The 16,832-nt window shown below is 24.2% G+C and overlaps 1 protein-coding gene across 4 annotated transcripts in view; it reads left to right on the forward strand.

The window, feature by feature from the left end:
• LOC102673583 (Y+L amino acid transporter 2) overlaps positions 1 to 16,416 on the forward strand; it is a 30,147-nt gene extending 13,731 nt beyond the window's left edge. For 2 of the 4 annotated variants that reach the window (XM_031515096.1, XM_031515099.1), the window contains 8 exons: positions 9,196 to 9,321; positions 11,097 to 11,235; positions 11,943 to 12,066; positions 12,443 to 12,643; positions 12,985 to 13,059; positions 13,937 to 14,096; positions 14,178 to 14,270; positions 14,623 to 14,720. In XM_031515096.1, the coding sequence (XP_031370956.1) occupies positions 9,196 to 9,321; positions 11,097 to 11,235; positions 11,943 to 12,066; positions 12,443 to 12,643; positions 12,985 to 13,059; positions 13,937 to 14,096; positions 14,178 to 14,270; positions 14,623 to 14,705 (1,001 nt within the window). In that variant the 3' untranslated portion in view covers positions 14,706 to 14,720. Of the gene's footprint in view, positions 1 to 9,195; positions 9,322 to 11,096; positions 11,236 to 11,942; positions 12,067 to 12,442; positions 12,644 to 12,984; positions 13,060 to 13,936; positions 14,097 to 14,177; positions 14,271 to 14,622; positions 14,721 to 15,463 lie in introns of those variants that run through there. The other 2 variants (XM_031515098.1, XM_031515097.1) reach the window with 2 other exon arrangements.
• The last annotated feature ends 416 nt before the right edge of the window (positions 16,417 to 16,832 follow it).

Consider the following 16,832-nt stretch of genomic DNA (forward strand, 5'->3'; position numbering starts at 1 on the left):
AAAGTTTTCAAAGATAATGCTGCGTCTCGTTACACGAACAATTTGTAATTCCTTTAATTTCCATCCTTGAGATCGTCTACTTTCCTGTTTTCTCTTAAATAGACGGATGTTCCTTGGAGACTTGATGAATGTTGCTCTTCCGGTTTAATGAATACTCTGGAGAAATCATAGTCTCTCGTTCCTTGCTTTCGAATTAATGGAAAATATAATCAGATATTTTTGAATTAAAACTAAGAGTTTTTTTTTATATTGATGATGATATAAACATTTCAGAACTGTTATAGATAAGCATTAATTTTTATTATTCATATATATTCAAATTGTACAAATCCCTTAAGTTACTTTAACAACTTTTTATAATTCATTATGCACGTACAATAGTAAGTTGAATTAAGTTAAAATTTAACAAATTTAAACTTCTTATCACCGAATGATTAACTTTATCAAAGGCGTATGCATCAAAATGATTGCTTGACAATGCAAATAATACTAACTACTAATAAAAATATCATTATATTTATCTTCAAATGTTTTAAAAAATATTTTTCAGAATTAATATAATTTATTCCAATTATTTTTGGAATTTAAATTGTATTTATTTATTTTTTTGTTTTTGCAAAATATTATAATAACTTGAAATCATCTTAATAGTATTCATCATATATATATGATTAAATTTTTACATCTATTGTTCAAATCTGTTGATTTATTTTTAAATATACAATATACTATCATGTGCATAAAAAAAAAATTAAATCGTATGTGAAAATTTTTTTCAAATAGAATTCAAAGAGTTACAGTCATAAGAAGCAATCTTAATCATAATTAAATAAATCAAGATAAATACAATATTTTGATTATGAAAGGATTAAATCATTGGTTGATTAATCGATCGAATTGAAAAAATTCCGGTTCGTGCTGGAATTCACGACGATCGAGTAATGACGGCCTTCGAGACCGTTGTTTCCTTTTTTAACGAGCAAGTATAGCATGTGTAATAATGAGACAAAACGTTGCATGCCGGTATCATGTACTACATAAGAAACATTCCGTGAACACTTAATGTTTTTTCGAATTACAATAGGAATAATCTCGAGTGATCTCCTTCCTCCGGAGCATTCATTAAACCGAAGAGAACGCTTTCGAGAATCGTGCTAGATGGAATTTCCGTGTTCAATGCCGTGTCCATGGTGATTTCCAATTGCAGAAATCAGTTCGTAATATACACAATTAATTTAATCGAATTTTTCCATTAATCATACAAATTTTTATCGAGGAATTTCTCCATTGAGTAATTATTTAATCATGCACGTAGTATATAGTTTAATATAGTTTCATAATCTTATTAATCATGTAAATTTTTATTTAGAGAATAAAAAGAATTTTATTTATTTCAAAAAATAATTATTTCTTTATAAATGTTGATATTATCTTGTTCAAAATTCTTATATATATATAACATATATATTTATTTTTTTTTTTAATACTAAGCATGAAAATTATTCTTAAAATTAGTTGATTGTCATGATATGATTAAGACGTAATATTTTGATAATATTTTTTAATATTATACGTATATGAATGATTAGATAATTAGATACTCGATGGAGAAATTCTCTTTGATAGAAAATTCTTCGTGTGATTAATAAGATAGTAAAATTATGACATGCATATATGCATGAGTATTTGATAGATATTTAATTGATTTTATGATTGTTTTCTATTTTTCCTTTCCAACGTCTTTATTTTTCAAATATTTTGCAATTCTTTCACATCATGTTCGCCACCACGCGTATTAATATTTATGAAATTTTTTTTTTTGTATTTAAGATAGTTATGCATAAATTATGACTATTTTGCATTTATTGCATTTTTCAAATTTTTGCATGTGAAATATAAAATATAGAATTTTTTTGTTTTTAAGCAAATGGTAATAACAAATGTAAAACACGTAATTTGTCATCATCAATCAATCAAAGTAAAATCATCGAGAAAAATCAATAATCAACTTGCCAATCAACAATTTCATTTTTTAATCCGTGAATAAAAAAAATAAATCATATTACTTATTTCGTGGTAAAGTATAAAAAAAGTATATATTTTTCGGGAATCCTTCCGAATGAAATACCGCAGAGGAGATATCGAGTTCCTGTGGTCACCATGGTGTCTTCCTCCTTTAGATTTCCATCTTATGTATCACTTTACAAATGCCCAACACGTGCCCGAAAAAAATATTTTCTTCTTCCTTCTTCCTCCTTCTCTTTCTGCGGACAAAACGAAAAAAGAAACTGCATTAGATTGCGTTTAAGGGAAAAATATACACGACTTTGTTAGTGAAACGTGCTTCCCACTCATTGCGCAGCGAAAGGTACAAGAATCGAGGCTGATTCGATTGTCGAGGTTTCACAATGTCCTTATCTCTTGGAATAATTATTTAGCTAGTTTTTGCGTTCTGTGTTTAATAAGGATAATAACGATCGATTATAAGGGAATATTCGAGATTAGAAGAGTTTCGATATTGATTTCATTATGAAGGAATTTTAATTAGTAGATGTATATTCAGTTGATGGAATTCTTTTTAATAATTAATTATTATTAATTTTTTTTCATTTCTTTTTTTATTTTAATAGAATATTTGAAGTTAAAAAATTTGTTGCTTAGGTTTAGTCATGGTGGAATTTAAATTAAGTGTATTTTCATTCTTGTTAATTTATTTTTTTCGTTTTTGTTTATTTAATAAAATAATAGAGGTTAGAAAATTTTTAATTTCGATAGAATTTTAATTGGTGAAATAATATTCATTTTAATAGAATTTTTATTGAATAATTAATTTTTGCCATTTTTTTTATCTAATTAAATGTTTGAGGTTAGAAATTTTGGTTTATTTTATAGATTTTATTATTTATATTTTTAATTTGAATTATTTTTAACAAATAATTGATCACACTTTATCTGTTTCATCTAATGTAAAATTAAATTCTTTATAACTTAAAAAACATGCTTCAATTAATATTTTGAATATCAACTTATTATTTTTTAAATTTTCTATTTAATTTATACCACCACTTACATATAAATTTCATAAAATTAATTGTATCATAAATCACATTAAAGATATTCTCTGAAATATTATCAGTAAGAAATGTTACTTATCTGTGAAGTAGAATAGCCATAAATTTAACAGTACAACTAATATCAAATAATTACATGATTCTAATAGTATTAATCATATTTATAACCACTTAACATGCATTATAACATGCACAATTACTATCATTATCAATTTCTTCATAAATATCAATATCAATACCATTATTAATAGCTTCATCAATATTAATATCAATTTTAAAATTCACATTATTATAATACCTCGTATTAATATCTTATTATTTTATCTGAACAATATTAAATATATTAAAATAATAATTTCAAATATTGAATCAAATTATCAACTTAATAATCTACTCCCTTTTCATTATATGAAGAATTTATTTATCAATCCATACAATTATCAGCTGATCAATAATTCTATCTCTAATGCAATCTTCTTACATTTTTTTTCCAATTCATCTTGTCGATCAGTCGACGTTAATTATAGATAGTGGTACGATAATTTCCTGGAGGCCGGAAGTAAGTTGCGCCGGAATCGCGCCTATTCTACGTTGAACGTAATAACACGTTAAATGTCGCGGAACTTGAAAAGGATTTCCCGATAGCGCGCGAAAGTCTCGAGGTTTCAAAGGAAACGAGTTTCGTTTAATTTCCGAGTACCTGAGGAAAACGAACGGTGGCTTTTGTTATCGACTTTACAATGAATGAATTCTTTGAAAGCTTTATGTTTCTTGTGTGTTCGTTCTATCCTTTTGTGGTGATTTCTTTCCATCGAAATAGATTTTTATCTACTTTTGTTTTGTTTTCTTTTATTCTTGTTTTCTTTCTTTTTTTTTTTTCTATATTATTTTATTTTTTACAGACTGGTTGCAGGAATTTCAAATTCAAATAATGAAAAGAGTACAGCAAAGAAATAACGTGAGAATTTTATTTAATCTTTTCTTTCTCTTTTATTTCGAGAATTCATTTCTCTTTTTAATGTTTTTTTATTTTTATTTTTTTTTTAGCGTTGTTGCAAAGATTTTATCTAAAATTTAAATATTGAAATAGAATGGAACAAAGATATCTATAATGCGAAAATTTTACAAAATTAATTTCTTTTCTTTTCTTTTAATCTTCTTTTGAAGATATATAATTATAAAAAGCATTATTTTTAATTAAATGATATATGGTATCGATATTTAAGGAAGATTTTTTTTAATTTGAAATTTTAATTGAAACTTACATTTTTGAGAAGTATAAATTTTATAAATATACGTATACATATGTAGAAGAATTCTTGTCACAACAATTAACCTGATTTTTATCATTGTTTCATCAAGATTATGCCCGATCATATGTTCCTAGTACGTGTAGTGCAGAGGAAAATTAATTCTTAGAATGGAACTCTAGTGATGAAGATCAATAATTAAGTCCAAGGGAAATCTAGTCGGTCTAATGTGCAATTACTCATAGAAACATTTGCTTCCACGTTCCACACTGACAAATTATAGTCGTCAAGAAAACATACCTCTGCAGTTCTAATCTTATATTTACGTAAATCTTTATTTTCAAAAAGAAAGTAATTATAACCTCAAATTCACAGTGGAAGTATATTAATATTTCCTATTACAAATAATTATAGAACAGGAAAAATTATTTCTATCAAGATTGTGATTATTAAAATTTATCTTTCATATTGCATCACGTGCAATTATCAAGCCAAATATTAGAAGAAAATCTTGTTCTTCGCATTTTTAACTTTTTTCCCTTAGACGTTACTTTTTATCCCCTATGTATCATAATACACAACTACAGTAGAAAGACATAAAACACACCGCGTTTCCTGCTACTTGTTAAGTCGTAGAAAAAGTTAATGGCATCATGAAACGGAGGCATTGACACCATACATACACTCGGAGGTTCGATATATCGTCCAGTGGAAGCGGACGATTCGATCGTCGCCAAAGACCAGACGATGGTAGTATCGAGTGAAAAGGTTGTGCTAGCAATCACGTCTCATTGCGATTAAACGTAATCTTCTAATAACGTGTCAACTGGCAGCCGCAACAGCATAATGCACCGAAAGGGGACTCCCGGGGAGAGCCAAGAGGAACCGAGACGCGAAGAGAACGGACAGACGGAAGAAGTGGAAGACCAGTGATGTGTAGAGAGACTTTGCACCGAAGTAGCTAGATCTTATCTTCTTTCTTTGGAATTATTGTTTTATTCTGTACTACATTTTACACAATGGAGATATTATATTGGTACATTGTATAGAGTGATTTAATAATTTTTAATGTTTGAGATGGTAATTGATATTTGTTATTAGTTGTAATAATAAGAGAAAAATTTGATTCAATATTGTAAACCGCACAGAAGTTAAAATTATTAGTCTATTTTGCTTATTAAACTTAATTTTGATATGACCAATATTCTACAAGTTGATTTGATAATTGTTAGAAAGTAAATGATTCATAATGGTTGATTCATTGATTTAATGATGGAAAGAATAGGGGAGTTAAAAGGGACTATTAGAAAATTTGCAAGAATTAATTTACATATGTTAACAGTCATAGTATACAAAATTATCTTATAAATCTATATAGTATGTATAATTCTTTTATTCTAATTTGATTATCCTGAATTAGCATATTCATTATAAAACTTCAAACTCAAAACTTCTTTTCTAATTTCAAAAATAATTAAATAATCAAATTGAATTGTTATATTGTTATAATCTCATTAATTTACAAATTCCTTCTCTAACTTTATCATGACTTCAAAAATTGATTTTATTCATCTAACTTTAATCCAATTTTTATTTTATAATAATTAAACAATCAAATTCTAAAAATAATTGAATAATTATATTGCTATATTATAATTTGCAAAATTCTTTTATTATTATCCCAAGTATAGAATAATTAATTTTTAATTATAACATTTTATATTTACATTTCTATTCATTCTAAACAAAAAAATGCAACAATCAGAGCAATACGAGGGACTCGAATCATGGAGGACAGCACTGGCGAATGCAATATAAAGAAAGAATAGTCGGGGACGAAGGGGAACAGGGCGGAAAGTCTCGCGATATTCTTCGAGATGTTGCATCAGTCTGCATTTCTTATTTTTTTTCGCTAACGAATCCATCAAGGACGAGGAGTCCGGTCTCAAATTGCAAGAATCAAATTGCGGAATCTTTTTCGCACTCGTACACCTAATTTTCACCATTGCGATCAATGACCTTCCTTTCGTTCCTATTTCAAAGCTTATTGTCTATCCACTGATTCAGTCAAAGATTGAAAGTTTAAAATATTCATTGACTTACATAAAAATTCATTGAAATATCATTTTTCTAGCTATTTTAATTAATTGATATTATTGGAGATTAATCTAAATTTAGATTAATTTTATTAATTTTTCTTAATTTTTCAGAAAATTATTTAAATAGTTAGTTTAAGATAATCAGAAAAAGTTTGAAAAGCTATTAGAAAAATATTTCATTTATTCATTTATTTTTTTCATCTTAGAAATTTATGGAATTGAATTTGATAAAAAAATATTTAAAATTAGATATTTAAAAAATTTGGAAAGAAGTTGAAACATGTTTAATATTGCTGATTATCAAGTTTAAGAAAGGAGGTTCGTACACGTTGAAAACGTAAGACCTATAACTGATTGCATCAGAATTTTGACCCTCGAGGCCATGACACTGGAAATGCATTGACTATTATATAAAACTAAATTATCCTATCCTTTCAGTCAAGAATTACTCCTATTAAACAATTTCTATCAATTATCATATTATCACATTATTATTTTAAATATTATGATTTTGTTCTTGAATAAATAAAATATTTTTACATATTTTTAAATTCAAATTTAAATTAATTTAAATAGATTAAATTCACAATATAATAAAATTAGAAAAAATTAATAATTTATAAGAAAGATAATTTATATAACATAATTCATATATTATTTTAATAATAATTAAATAATAAAAAAAAGATTATTTGTTTGATGAATATCATACTAATATAATTTTTAATTTTAATATAAATTTTAATCAAAATACACTATATAAAAATATAAAAATATATATAAATTTTGAACTTTTAAAAAAATAAAAATAAAGAAAAGATAAGATAATTAAGGAAAAACAAAAATAACTAAATAAAAAAAGAACAATTTATCTAACAAATTAAACATTTTTTACATTCTCAATTTTAAAAATTCTTACCTATATGAATTTTAAAACACTGAAAAAAGTAAATAGATTAGAGTAAAAAAATAAATATAACATGTCATTTTTAATAAAAAAGAGAACTATATGACAAATGAGATATTTATATAATTTTAAAGGATTATCATAATGTATCTGTTTATCGAAAGTACTAGTTTTTTTTTTATTTATCAAAAAATAGATCTATAATATTCATGGCTGATTTCATCCCTGACACTGTCATGGTTGGTTAGACTGATGCCAATTAGCCTGAATACATTTGACTAATGTATGCAAAATTCTATTTCATAGTAATATTATCGATTTATCTGGAGTAATTCTCTAAATAAATAAACAGTTCAATAACTGCATAATTACGAAGAATGATAATGATCAAACAGATACAAAAAAAAAAAGTTACTTATTAATCTTCAGTATTATCGATACGTGCTATTTTCGAGGACAATACATGCTGAAAATGAAAGTTGTTATTATTATAGATATTTCATATTATATATTCAATATATATTGAAAGGATTAAAACAAAAAATAATCTTATAAAAAATCAAAATCGATAAGGTAATAATTAAGGAATATATATATTAATTTTAAAGACAATAAGATCGTAAAATAGAAGCATGATTTTTAGAATAAATTAATTAAATAGCAATAATTTTAAATATTTCAAAAAATAGAACTTTTGTTATACATATATAATATATTTATATATTTTGTCGATCTTTAAAGAATCGATTTTAAAAATTAAAATAAATACGTAAGTTAATATATAAAAATATAGGTTAAGGCTTAAACGTATTAAATTAAGCAATGTAAATTTGCATTAAATAAAATGAGTGCAATAGATTTATCTCTGTTTTGCTTCATTTAATTTAAATTACTTATAAATAAATAAAAATTAATAAATAATTATAATCTATATTTTCATATATTACATTTGTTTTTTTTTATTCTAGTATCAATCTTTGAAAGTGTATGTCACGAATATATTAATACATTGTATATGTATATTACAATATATAACTATTAATAAAATTATATTTAACAAAATTATACTCTTACTTAAATTTATTTTATTCAATACAATATAAAATAATAGAAGTAGTATTATATTTGAATATTATATACATATATCTTCATATATATTCAGAGCTATCGATAACAGTAGCAAACTAACCTAATAAAAATTCGATTGCAATAGCTCGATTGCAATCGCAATCTCCAATCGCCGAGAAACGGAACTCGTTATACGTGTTTTGTATAATCGCGTGTTCATTAACATTTGGTAACCTTTTAACAATTATAATAATTGTAAGTTTTCTCGATAATCGGTTAATCGCGTGTCATCATTTTATGCATTCACATCTTGAAAAGTCGTAATATTGATACAATTTTTTTCATTTTAATTCGATTTATTAACAAACATAAAAAGCTGATCAAAGGTTATAGATTCGCATTGTCATGTTGAGGTAATTTTCTTTATGGAATAACAAGATTTATTTTTCTTTTTAAATAAGATTAAATGAAAGTGTGTTATTTTTTAATGATCATTGATTTAATAAATAATCATGTGAATATGATATATGGTTTTAATATATATCATGACCTTAATAATTATCTTTTAATGAAATGTAATTAATTTTCATTTAAGTAGAAATAATACAATTTTATTTATCATTAATAAATCATTTCGTTTTCTTGTTAAATAAAAATTTTTATATAATAAAAATAAGTAATTTTATTAATAATTAACTGTGTTTCTAAAACTAAATTTTTACTATCTTTTTATTATATCATTAATATTATTAGTTATATCTATAGACTTTATTAATTTTCTCTAAATATTTATTTTCCAGGTATTTTGGCGTTTATTAATTGCTGGGATGTAAAATGGGCAACGAGAGTGCAAGACATCTTTACATATGCAAAATTACTCGCACTTTTTATCATCATCTTCACTGGAGCTTATCAATTATTCACCGGTAAGTTTATCAATTCGCTATAAATTCAATTTTTATAATTTTTCATTTATCCATAATTTAAGACTAACTTTCGTAATTTGACAGAATAAAAACGAAGGCAATTTTTCTTTGTTACCACATGTCATTATTACTCAATCCCTTGTTTCGGCTATACTTATACTACGAAGGAAACAACCGATGCCATTGCATCAGATCGACTTTCTCCCGCGCGTAAATTGAGTTTCTTTTGTGCTCGATCATTGGAATTTATATACGTTCAATTTTTGTCTCGTCATTCTTTCTAAACCTGGCAAGAAAATATGAAACCAAGAATTCCTTCGAGCGATTCATTCGAAACTGGATCGATATTTCATGGATTTTTAACGTTGGAAATATTATTGGAAAGAAAAAACAGGTTAGCATTGTCAATCTTTTTTTCAGAGGAAGACTTGACTTGAATTTTTCATGGTTTTTGATTTCATAAAGATTAATTATGAAAATAAAAAATGCAATGATTGTTGATTTTTCATCTAGAATACTTTTTCTATAGATTAATCAAATTTTATTTTTAGAAAGAAACGAAAAACGAAATTTATTTTTTTAGAAAAAGCAAATTATTAGAAATTTTTTTTTTTGAGATAGATAAATCTAACTATTAGCGAAGGAGAGAATTATATTTTTAGAAAGAAATAAAAATTGTGATCATAACTAAATTTAAACGGTCGCTGGTTTCTTTTAGAGAAGAATTCTTTTTACACAAAAATCAATGGATGAAGAATCTTATTTTTAGAAAGAAATAAAAATTGTGATAATAGAAGATTCTGTAAATGAAAAGTTTCAATTTAAATCTATAAGAAAGAATATAATTTGAGAATTGTAATTTAATTTTTTTATTGAATCTTAAAATTAATGTGATTTTTTTTTCTTAAAAATAGTAATAGGAAAATTATTTATTGCAATAGAGTTAATTTAAAGTTTTTTTTGTAAAAATATTAAATAAAATTATAACAATTATTCATCGAAAAAATGTATTAATAAAAATTAGATTGATTAAAAATAATTCCATAATTAACTAAAAATAAGTAATCCAAAAAATTATATCTAACTTTTAATCATTTTAATTTAATAACAAGAATTTAGTCGAGAGTAAAAAATTAAGTCAATATTTGTGTTGTTTTCTCGCGATTAAATAACGTGTTGGCAATTTCTTAAGCAAGAATAAGGAAGTTCGCGTTAATGATTCACCACCTACGCCAACCCTTAAGAAACTAGTGTATAAAACGGTGTTAGGTGTCTTTTCACTTGCCGGACGAGACAATTTACCCAATCAAAAAGGTGGGTTAAAGATGCGGACAATTTGAGGTGCGTGCAAGGATTCGTTTTAAATTGACTTATTCATTGCGTTCGAATGGACAGTATATATATATATATATATATGTATTTACATATAATTGAGTATTATCGACGTGAGAAACTTTTTCTTTCGATATATTACGTTCAAAGCAAATGAATAGAAAAATTAATCATGGAACTATTGAAAAAATAAATTATTATAATATCTATAAAAATATTCACGACATCAAATTTCAATCTAAATTTATCAAAATAGCTTTAAAATTTTTTTTTATTTTTATTTAAAAATACATTTTAAATTCCTTATTGTTCAATTATCAAAAGCAATATGAAAAAATATTTTTCTTTGTATTCAAAAGAAACGAATATGGATACATATTATAGAATAGTATCATCAATTGTTGATTGAATGATGATTAATCATTTTTATTCATATTTTATAGGACATACAGAATATTTTACGTTCGATAACACGAAGACAGAAGTGACATCGATAGCACTTAGCTTTTATTCGGGATTGTTCGCTTATAACGGCTGGAACTACTTGAATTTCATCATTGAGGAATTGAAGGATCCTGTAAAGTAAGTGACTGATAAGTCATTTAGTTGAATGCTTAAAAAAAAAGCAATCTTTGTTAAAAACTAACAATGCAAGATTAAAAAATAATTTTGCAATTTATTTGAGGAAATATATACATATATACATAGTATAATACTGGTAACATTTTCTAAATTTATTTGGAAATAAATTACAAAATGATTGACAAATTTATTAAAATAGATAAATATATTTTTCAATTATTTTTAAATTACAAAATAGAGAAAAATTAAAAACAAAATTACACTTATTGATTTCTTACGTAAAATAATTTTTTTTCTTTTTTTTTAAAAAAAAATCTTTTTCTTTTTTATTTTTAGAAAGACATAATATTTTATTTATAATATATAATATTTCTATTACTTATTGCAAAGATTTTAATTTATTAAACTAACTTTTTTTTACATAAATCAACACTAATACATAAAATAACACTAAATAATAGATTCATCTAAACAATTATTTGAGTATCTAAAATTTTGACCACAGTTTCATGCAATAATTAATAGATGTTATTGTAATAATTTCGTGTATCTATTAATTAAAATAGGGGGTTTTTTAATCGATTTGCATGAGATCAAATTGAAAACTTTTATCCTATTGTACAAAATTAAATATTTTCGATTCTCATAAACAATTAATTGAAAATGATTTTTAGATTTTTTTATATTTTCTTTTTTTTTCTTTTCAGGAATTTACCAAAGGCTATTGCAATCTCGTGTGTCCTTGTTACCACGGTCTATGTTTTTGCAAACATGGCATTTTATACGACACTGAGTCCGGTGGAAGTTCTTGGCAGTGAAGCTGTCGCTGTTGTAAGTTTATACAAAAAGTAGAATGAAATTAAATTCTTACTTCATTATTATATACTATTATATATATATATATATATAATTATTAAAAAATTGATTTTGGATATATAAAAATTTAAACAATAATTTAGAAAAAAAAATTATGATTATTTTATTTATATAATAAATTAATTTCAAATAATGTCAATAGACAGAAGAATTATTAATATATTTTATAAATAATATTCTATTAGTTAAAAAAGTGAGAACAAAAAATTAAAAAATTATTAATAAAAAAACTAATTCTTTATTGCAATGAAATAAAAAGAAAAAAGAATTATAAAATAAAACTTTATTACACAAAAAACAGTGATTTTATTTATTCATTTATTTTTTTCAGACCTTTGCTAATCGTTTATTCGGAATGTTTGCTTGGACGATACCAGTGTTTGTCGCTCTTTCCACGTTTGGTGCCGTAAATGGAATTCTTCTTACTTCCTCCAGACTTTTTTATGCTGGCGCTTGCGAGGGTCAAATGCCTGAAATATTGACAATGATTCAAATTTCGAGGCTCACACCTACTCCTGCTGTTCTTTGCATGGTATATCATCTTTTCTATTATTTCTCAAATTAGAAAAAAATTTCTAAGACAAATATGATAATCATTATTTAATAAAAATATAATAATAAATTTCTTTTTATTCTTCTTTATATTTGATTGAGAATTTTATTTTTATATTTTCTTTTATATTTCATTAAACTATTAGATATCAAAGATAATAATTCTTAAATTATATAGAAAAATATTTAAATTTTTTAAAATTATTTTTTTTATCTCTTGAGAGAAATGAGGTTTTTTTAAAAATATTGACAATAATCTACTAAGATTGAAGAAACTTATTAATGTGAAGGATGATTGAAATCTTGTTTAATCTGTTGCAGACTTTATTGTCAATGCTATACCTTTGTTCTTCAGACATTTTCGCCCTCATCAATTATGTTGGCTTTGCTACTTGGGTATGTAGGATTTACTATAAGAAATTAAAGAACAAATTTCATTTTATTTTATTCTATATAATATTCTAAAAGCATTTAAAAAATTATATAAATTTTAAAGAAATTTATTACAATATACTATCTTTTTTTATTTACTTTTTTTTAGAATTAAATTTTCACAAAATGTTATCTATTAAAAATTTATTTAAGATATTGTTTATTTAGAATTTTTCATTCTTCATTTCTCATAAAAATAAATTTCATATTTATTTTGGACAAAAAAAATGAAAAAATACTATTATATTAAAATTATAAAAAAATTAGAAATTATTAAGATGTCTTCAAGAAACTTCATAATATCATTTTGACAAAAAATTTTTTTATTCGAATGGTTATTGAAACAATAATATGAAACCGTTTGCACAGTTCGCAACAATTCTAATAAAATCGTAATTGTTTCTCATTATATTCCAAGAAATTGCATTGAACATAGGCCACATGTAGAACACTAATACCTGTCTCACTACAAAGCGAAAATTATTAACAACCGGACGAGTGACAATTTTCTAATTGGCTCATAGTGCTCAGTATAATTGACAATATTGTCCGACTTTATAGTGGGATATAAAATATGTCATATCATCTGACTGTTGCTTTAAAATACTTATAAACACATATTTATTTTGCTCATTTGCTAAAATGTGATCGTTTGTTATCATTCTTTGTTTTAATTCTTATGATTATAAAAATTGAGATGCAAACAAAAATTTAATGAAACTAGAAAAATAAGGAAAAATACAATAGATGAAAATAAAAAATTGATGATATTAAAATATTTTGAATTTTATTTAAAAAATGTAAAAAAATATAAAAAATGGAATACTTTTTTTTATTGCAGTTAAGTATAGGTGTCTCTGTTTTATGCCTACCATGGTTGAGATGGTCCCAGCCGAATTTGTCTAGACCTATCAAAGTGAATCTTTTCTTCCCCATAATCTACATCCTTGCAACTCTCTTTGTAACTATTGTACCCATGTACGCCAGTCCTGTGGAAACAGGTATATTTCATTTGGAAAAATTTTTTATAATACTTTATTCGATGGATATATTTAATTTAAAATAAATTTGATTTCTTTTAGGATATGGTTGCTTGATGATCTTCTCATCCATACCTGTATATTTTATATTTATCGCGTGGAAAAATAAACCAAAATTCTTCCAGAAAGGAGTCGGTAAGTATAAGTTAAATAAATTTATTAGAAGAAAAAATTCCATTACAAATAAGATACAGAATAGACCTAATATCTTATGGAATTTTGTATTTCAAATTTGAATCGTGCGAAAAATCAGAGATTTTTTATAGACGCATAATTCTTTTTATATTAGCACTGATGATCTGTTTTAGTCTGTGGTTCTATTAACAAAGAAAAATATCCAATTGGTTATTTTGATAAACTGAATTAGTTTGATAGTTATAGTTGAGTTTTTATAGTTTTTCTTAAGTTATCTTTATGTTAAGTTATTGAAAAAAAAAAAATAGGATTTTTTGTTCCGTTTCTGTTTAATTGCAATCTATTCCCGCAGGCGCCGTTACCAAAACATTGCAGAAGATGATGGTAGTCGTCGGACCAAAGACTAAGGTTCAAAAAAGAAAAGATACACTTTAACATAATTTAATTCTCTTCATGTCACGCATGTTTAGCATTTATTAATTTTTAACATCGATTCGCCTAAGCTTATTGTTCTTCAATTATCATGCATGTTTATTATTATTATTATTTTATTTTACAAGTATAATTTTTATGAGTAATGTATATATTTTTAAATATCAGTCTTATCATCTTATGTAGTTTTTTTAGTGTATTATAATTTTCATATTCATAATGTTTAATTATTTAAGAAAAAAATATTTTATCAATATTTTTTTTTAATAATAAATCTTCATAATATGGTTTTCTTCAAATGTTGAAATTTTCAGTAAAATTTTTTAAATTGTATTTCGTCTGAATTTGCTCAACATTATTCTTTTTTACGTTTGCATGTTGCACTCACATAATCAGTATCACGCACACTACTCGTACAGTGCTCTTATACAGAGTATCGTTATTAATTATGACTAATTATTGATTATGAAATTGGTATAACAAAGTCCGACTGCAGATTTTTTTAATTTTTCGGTCGTAGTGTCGTCAATTGATTTTGAAATCCATTGAGTTATAATTTTGAATTAATCTTAAATTATCTCTTATTTAAAACAATAAGTTGAAATTCTTGAAAATAAAAATTATTAAATTTAAAAAAAGAAAATTAAAATTATTTTCAATATTTGACGACACTACATTAGGATTTTTACTAACCATCTTTTTCTGGAACGCACAATTTAATATGAATTGAAAAACTAAATAATTATAATTGTTGTTTTCAGTAAGCATCACAAAGTTCCTGCAGAAAATAATACTGGTCGTTGGCAAGTCGAAACCCGCTCAGGTTTAACCGCATCTAGAACGGATCCTCAGTCTTCACAACGATGACTTCTTATTCCAAGAGAACCAAACATTGCTCAGAGAGCAATGCAGTGTTTTTTATTTCAAAAATATTTTTTCATATTTATCTGGAGAAAAAAATTTGAAAAATCTATGTAGAATTTGAAATAAGACTCCAAGTTCATACATAATTGAGTCCAAAAATATTTGATTAGATTAGATATCTATTTTTTATTAATATTTTATGAAAATTTTATTTTTTTATAAAAATATTTTATTTTATTTTATTTTATAAAAAAAACAACTTGATGTCAATTTTTCATATATTTATTATTTTATTCTATGATGAGACTTTGATTATTTAAAAAGAAAATAAAAAGCATAGTGAAAAATCATATTTTAAAAATTATGTATTATAGAATTTAGAGTCTAATATTCTACAACAAATTCTACAATAAGTTAAATTTATGACAGATTTAATAAAAAAGATATAAATTTCAAAATAAATACATTCCAACGTTACTAATTATATAAATTATATCTCAAAATCTAATATCAATTTAAATAATATTTGTTTCTCTGAGCGTAGAAAGGTGTCCTGACTAGAGGCAGCCATATCAAATCAGGACGCCTGTTAATAAATAATCTCAAAGACTGGTTCTCTCGTCTGGTTGTCATCTTTGCTAAACTGATATGAAGATTTCCGCAGTAATTTATCATTGACGCGTTTCCAAGGAAGGTATAATATCATAAATAACTAATGACCACAATATTGTATTTTAACATAAAAAAGCATTGACAAATAATTGTCAGAAGGAAATATGATTTACTCCTTCATTGAAAACGTGGATACGATTTGAAAGAGACATTTTATTGTTATTATATACCGTTTCATTGCACATTGTATCATCTTCATTTTTTGTAATTCCAGCCTTCGTTTCAAATCTTACATTACTGAATAGTAGTTTTTAAATTTATCTTTGACTGTAATTAATTTATTTCTTCTTTTCACTTTTTATAAATATTTAAGGACATTAATTCTTTGTAGTCCAAATAATAGATACCAACTTGTTTCAAATTATTTTTATTATATGTATGTTATCTATTTTATGCATATTTATAATTATATAAGATATTAAAATTAGAAAAAAAATAAAAAATAAAACAAAATACGAAAGACAATTCTATATTGGACTACAGAGAATTAATTATATGGTTTTATATATTCAGTGTGAATATCAGTCACAATTATACTTTTTAATTAAAAAAAAAAAAAAAAAAAAAAAAAAAAAAAAAAAAAAAAAAAAAAAA

This window comes from Apis dorsata, unplaced genomic scaffold (genome assembly GCF_000469605.1).
Source record: "Apis dorsata unplaced genomic scaffold, Apis dorsata 1.3 scaffold_52, whole genome shotgun sequence".
NCBI classification, from domain to species: domain Eukaryota; kingdom Metazoa; phylum Arthropoda; class Insecta; order Hymenoptera; family Apidae; genus Apis; species Apis dorsata.